Source organism: Propithecus coquereli, unplaced genomic scaffold, assembly GCF_000956105.1.
Source record: "Propithecus coquereli isolate 6110/MARCELLA unplaced genomic scaffold, Pcoq_1.0 Scaffold173, whole genome shotgun sequence".
NCBI lineage: Eukaryota > Metazoa > Chordata > Mammalia > Primates > Indriidae > Propithecus > Propithecus coquereli.
In genome coordinates, this window is record NW_012141969.1 from 4,461,059 (window position 1) to 4,467,598 (window position 6,540).

Consider the following 6,540-nt stretch of genomic DNA (forward strand, 5'->3'; position numbering starts at 1 on the left):
TAGTTTTTGGCATTAGTTCTATAATACTATGGTGTCATGTGTAGTTGAGTCCACATAAATAAGAACGTTATTTACCCAAATATATTAAATGTTATACTTTTATCAAGTCAAACACACATTGAATATAAGGGAAAAGGGGAATCATAAAAAAGCATTTGAAATGTATTATGCTATGATTTTGTGGGATCAATAATAATATAATCACATAAACCACAAAATTAGATGATGTCTTCAGATTGTGTTTTCACAATACATATGATATTTATAGTATAAAAATATTATAATGTATTTATTTTTTCGTTATAAAATTTATAAATTTATAGTGAACATTCTAGACTTAGAATAAGTATGTGAAATATACAATAAGGGTACAAAGATAGATATAAAAGAGTTAAAATGGCTAGGAAAAATATACGAGCCTTTCTGGTTATAATTAGTTTTAGTATTAAAGCATTAAATTGGAAATAAGTGTGATGAAAGTTACAATTAGCATCATATCCTTGGTCTTGTCCTATGAGTCCTCAGGAAATTAGTGCCCTGACAATGGAAAGATCACGCAATCACAATGGATTCACATTCTGTTGTCTTTAAATGTGACAGGTACTGGAGTCCTTTTCCAGTTATCTGCCCCAACAGACAGTAGTAGATAAGAATTCACAAAGACAAAAGGTAGTTCACAGAACAGCAAAAGCATCCTGGATTTGAGAATAACCTGAATGATAGATACATAAAAAAGCAAAAAAATAATAAACTTTGACAGTAATACAGTTGAGCAGGGAAAGTAGTAGGTTATATCTGGTGGGTTATTAAATAAAGAATGGAGGAATGGAAGAATGGACTGTACAGAAAGCAAATAATATGTATTTATAAAATTATATCCATTCCCCTTTCAAATGCATTTGCAATTAAAAATAGTTATCAGCATAGATTTTAAATTTTGGTAAAATGATTTCATAACTAATATATAATCTATTTCAGAACACCAATGTTACTACTGGGTTGTGCTAATCTGAGGTAAGCTATTTACAGAACTCACATTTAATTTAAAAATCCCAAGAAAAGTGACTTGAAGGAGAATGCTCTGGAGCACATTTAACTTTCTTTGAAGAAAAATGTACAAGAAATTTATGTTTCTGTCTTCTCATAGGCTTTGTTTCTGACTGAAAATTTTTTGCTTTAAGCCTTTAATCTGCAGAAGATAAAATCTTTTCTGCAGCAGACATGAGCAACACTACTATTAGAATTCCAACAGAGTAACGTCTAGGCTTTATTACAACACTTTGACCAGATTACTGTGTATTATAAATTTTAAAAAGTTCAGCTCTATGGAAAGTATACAATCAACTATCTTCTAGAAGGAAATAAAGGAAACATTTCCACATATTTGTGCATCATTCCGAAGATAATTTAGCATATTTGAAATATTTATGTATGTGTTGATAATATTTTAATTCAAGAGTAAAAGTACTTTAAGTAAAAGAAATGACATCTATTGTCAAAGGTACTATTCTATATGTGGATTTTCACTACAGTTAAACTTAAAACTACATAAGGAAATACGTGGTCTTGGCCTTCTTTTATAATTAGTGTTATTTGGAGAAATGCTTTATTTACAAGCAAAACTTACTAGTTTCTCTTCTTTCTAAGTGTGGTGACATATGTCAGTGGAAGTCTAACTCCTTTTTACTTACAAAAATTAGTATTGGAGGGAAAGGGAAAAACAAAACTTCAAGACTTAACTCATCTGTGCTGCTCAAGAGAGAGATCCAATATAGATAGCCCTTTGTTTTGCAGAGCAATTCAATGCATCTTAGCTATATACAACTCCACCTAGAACCTGGTAAGAGGTTGGAATACTCTATTTTGCTGTATGGTTATCTAAAAGAAATTTTGTTTCTACGGCTGATCCTGGGAAGAAAATGGTAAGATCAAAGAATGTGAAAGAAGCGAGAAGAGTATTGATGAACAAGAATACATAGAAACTTGAGAGAAGCCTGAGGTATGTGGGGAAAAAAGGGGAGTCATTGACAAAATAAATATATTTAAGAGCAGGGATTTTATATCGTGTGTATCTTGGCAAAGTAAACCTCACTGAAAACTTCAGTACATCCTGACTGATTCTGCAGAACATCATAAAGATTTTGCATCTGAGACAAGTAAGAATAAAGGGATCATCATCCCCACAGGACAGTTCTTAGATGAGACTGAGAGTTACACAGAAGCTGAAATAGGATGATTGAAAGTGACCTGAGAACAAGTGTACCTGGGAATTTTATAGATCTAGTGCAGGGCTGCGTGGGATAAAGGGGTTTGAAGTTAATTTCATTTTAACCTTAACTGTTAACTGGGTTTCATCAATAGGAAGGTAACAGGAAATCATTTGGTTTTGTGGAAAAGTCATTGGATTCATTGGAAGAGTAGGTTTATATCCCAGTATTCCCATCCATGGGGCTGCTCATGTCATTACTTACTTTCTATGGATCTTGAACAAAGAAGAGATAGGATTATAGGATATCTAAGGTGCCTTAGACTTCTGGTGTTCTCTGACTCTATACCTACCTGAAGGAGATTTAGGAAATGGTGTCTGTGGGAGCCCAAGAATAGGGTACATCCAGTGTATTGCTTGAATTTCTCCACTGTCTACTCCCATAGTTCTAATTAGAAATTAAAATATTAAGAGTGAACAAAAAAGAGAAATGCTTTCCACATTAGCATAAAATCACTTATTCTTTATTAACCTCATAGTATTTTACTAAAGCTTGTGAATTTAAACTTTGGTAGAGGGAAACTGACAAAATAGAAAACTTTTTCTGCAAATATTGATTTTATAAACATTTCAAAGTCAATCCTGGGAAATTATCACAAAGAAAACTATAATAAAACCATCATGAGATATACGTTAAAATTGAAGAGATTTTCCCTGTTTTAAAGATTGCTATTCGTATTTATTGATGTGACTCAACTGTGATTAGAGATAATATAGTCCTCACAGATTATATTGTAAATTGGACAGGCAAAGCACAAAACAAAAAATGCCATAAAGTACAGGACTTCAGAAAGTGATAAGGAATTTACTTTTAGGGGATACCAGTTAAAAGAAAGAGAGCATTTATCCAAATATTTTCCATCATATACCTTTAGTAAGACAGCAATACTAGAAAAATATTTCTGATCCTTATTGAAGATGAGGTTTTCTTGTTCAAATAAAATGCAAAATAGTGCAGGCAGGACCAGTTGTGCATGTGACTTGTGCAATTGCATAATATCCCACACTTAGAAGGGCGCCATGCTTGTTTAATGCGCTACTGTAACTGACTTGAAATTCTTGATAATTTTTGAACAAGGGTCCCCTCATTCTCATTTTTTCCTGGAAATCACAAATTATTAATATGTAGCCAGTCTTGACTGTAAAGGGGTGAAATGCATAGCAGAATGAATACTAATAGGCCCATAGTAAGGCATTTAAAAAATTGTTTGGAAGAAATATACATATGTAGGACAAAATCATGATTTCTGTTTAACTAAAATTTCTAGACCATTATTTGATTAAACTATAAAAGCAGAGAAAACATTTCAATTTTGCACCATTATTGGAGTTTAAGCTAAGCAAGAAGGTCACAAGTAAGCTGCATCTGGCAATGACACAGTAGTGTCATAGCAGTACATAGCACATAGTAGCAGTGACAGCAGTGTTTCCTTGGGATTTCCTATCCACCTGGCACAGTGTTATCACTTGTTGAATGCCTGTATCACAATGCCTGGGCCTATATTTTGCCCAGTTGTTTAAGGTTGCCCTCTGGATATTGATTATTTATTGTGTTAAAAGTCACTATTTTCCCAGTCAAAAAGGACTCTGTTTGCATGTCTCTGACTCTGATTCTTTGATAATAATATTTAAGATTAAACTTGTTGATCTTTCTGAAATTCAAATAAGCAATTATATATATTACATATTATTATAACAATAAAAATATTTTGTGAATACATAAAACATATACTTTAAATATATAAATATATTATATAATATGTATTAAATATTTTATTATATTATATGTATTATATGCATATATAATATATGCCCACATAATAAATATATTTTCCTCTTTTGAACAGACTAATTTCAGCAGTTCAGTGAATATAAAATCATGAGCTTTACATGTAAAGGAAACCTATCACATCAGTGCCAGTCAAAATAAAATAATTTTCCTTTAATGTCTTTATATAAATGTTACCTTTTCATGTTTATATCCAATTCATCAAAATTGTCAATAGGCCAACTTTTTGTATTTGCTCTCATCATCTGAACAATGACTATTGTTTTGTATAATTTCAGACTTGGGGGCACAAATAACACTAAGATATCTACATTTCCTTTAGGAGGCAATGCAATTCCTGTAAAACACACAAAAATAATTTTAATGTAATAAATATTACAGATTATAGTTTAACAGCAGAAAGTAATCATCTAATTCTCTTACTGATTATCAATTTTTCAAAATTGCTTCTGAACAAAAAAATACATTATGCTAAATTATACACGCATTTCACTATTTTCCCTCAAATGTAATCAACTCTATTAAAATACACATTTTATCCTGAGGTAAGAAATTTCTCCTGAAGAGACTGGAAGGCCTGAGGGAATGTTGAAAGTGGGATTTCCCAAAGTGATAAAAGTACCATAAAACCCATGAGTCTTTTCAAGCCTTACTCCATTTTACAGAGGAGAAAATACAGCAATTTTTGATCCTTTAATTTCTTGTGAATTTTTTTCTAGACCATAACAGGTCCAGGTCTCTGACTAGAGCCCCAAAATTGCTGCCAGTAAAAACTGTTAATTTATTTAGCTGATCCATGAGGAAAGTCAAAGCTTGTTTGTGAAAGAAAGAGGCATTTGCTCCCAGTTGGGAAAATCAGAAGACAGAAAAACTGACAGTATTTTCTTGTGGTCTGATGTATTCGAATTTTTCAACCTTTACTATGCATAAGAACCACCTGAGAAACTTGATAGACATGGAGCTTGCTGAGCCCTATACCTAGAGATTCTGATTTATGCAGTTGGAGTATGAGCCCTGGAGGCTGCATGCCTAAATAGCACCACACAGGATCCAAAAGCAGATGGTCATGAGACCATACTTTGAAAATAACAAAAGCAAAATAAAAACTAACTGCTCGACAAGTTTTGAGAGGTTGGAAGAGTGGTGAGTTTCAGGCCACTTGTAACAGGGAGAATTTCCAAGCAATGAGTTTCTACCTTTACTTTGAAGAGTAACACTACTTCTTTATAAGAAAATAGAGGATTATTGAGTACACTTTATTTTAATTCTTTGTTATGACTGATGATAATCAAAACCATTTTGTCTCAGATGAGAATACTGTATTAAACTATTAAGAACATCAAAAATGGAAATAAAAAATGGTCTATGCAAAACATTCCAACTGAAAATTCTTATAAATTTTCAAATATTTAATTTTATTCCTTGAAGAAATCAAAATGTTCTAAAGCCTATTACTATAGTTAATAATAGCTAATAATTAATATGATTAATAGTTAATATTCATTGAGCATTGACTATATGCCAGGCTTTCTGCTAAGTATTTTTTATAAAATATCTTATTTAATTCTCAGAAAACCAACATAAATTAAGTGCTATTATGTTTCTTATTTTAGAGATGGAGAAATTGAGGCATTTGGGTGAAATAATTTGCCCAAAGTCCCATTGAAAGATTATGTTGTTTACTCAGATATCTAAACAAAGTATATTATCTTCAACTTTGTCTTTATGAGCTCTATATTTTTAATGAATCATTGTAGTGTGAAATAGAGCTAATTAAAACAAATACACTTCCTATGAAAACAGTCTTATACATTATGAAGGTCATTATATTTTACATACACAGAGATCTTTGTAAGAACTTGTAAGATACGTTTGAACTCTAGACTTACTCTTTTCTTTTTTTATTGATATTTTATTGTGGTTTTCAATCATTATTTCACAATAAAAGAGATTTTCTATTGTGACTTCAAATCTATAAACCTTCCTCCAAGGTAATGAACGAGCAAGCTGGATGAGTGTATATTTCAAAGGTCATAAGTGCAAATCTTAAGCCTATAGCTTATGGGAATTTCACTCTTCCTTTTTAATTATGGTGAAATTACAGATTAATTCATTTTAAAATGTCTTTGGATAAAAACAGCAAAAGCTGAGTCAAATAAACAACGCATACATCCCCAAGCAATCAGTTTTAGGAATTATCAGTTGCCCTTAAAAAGATTATATTATTACTAAAACTAGATTATATTACAACTAAAAATAAACCTAGAATTTTAGATAGTGTAGACAATGTGAGGAGTCAAGAGAGATATAAAAGAGTAATTCATTAGTTTTACTACACTATCTTATAATGTTTAAATTGAAAGAATAAAAGATAATGCCAGGACAAATAAGTCCATGTAATTAAAAATCTAGTAGCCTATTTGTGGTTGTAACTTCTTACCAAGCCTACAAGTAGAACTGTAGTTCACTATTGAATTCATCATAA

The 6,540-nt window shown here is 31.3% G+C and overlaps 1 protein-coding gene across 1 annotated transcript in view; it reads right to left on the reverse strand.

Annotated features, from left to right (window-relative positions):
* The window catches only part of CFAP47 (cilia and flagella associated protein 47), a 573,852-nt gene that overhangs the window by 40,802 nt on the left and 526,510 nt on the right, over positions 1-6,540 (reverse strand). Inside the window, exons 53-54 of the mRNA XM_012642083.1 lie at positions 4,233-4,392; positions 2,560-2,654 (exon numbers count right to left, since the gene is read on the reverse strand). Coding sequence (XP_012497537.1) covers positions 2,560-2,654; positions 4,233-4,392 — 255 coding nt within the window. The remainder of the gene's footprint in view (positions 1-2,559; positions 2,655-4,232; positions 4,393-6,540) is intronic.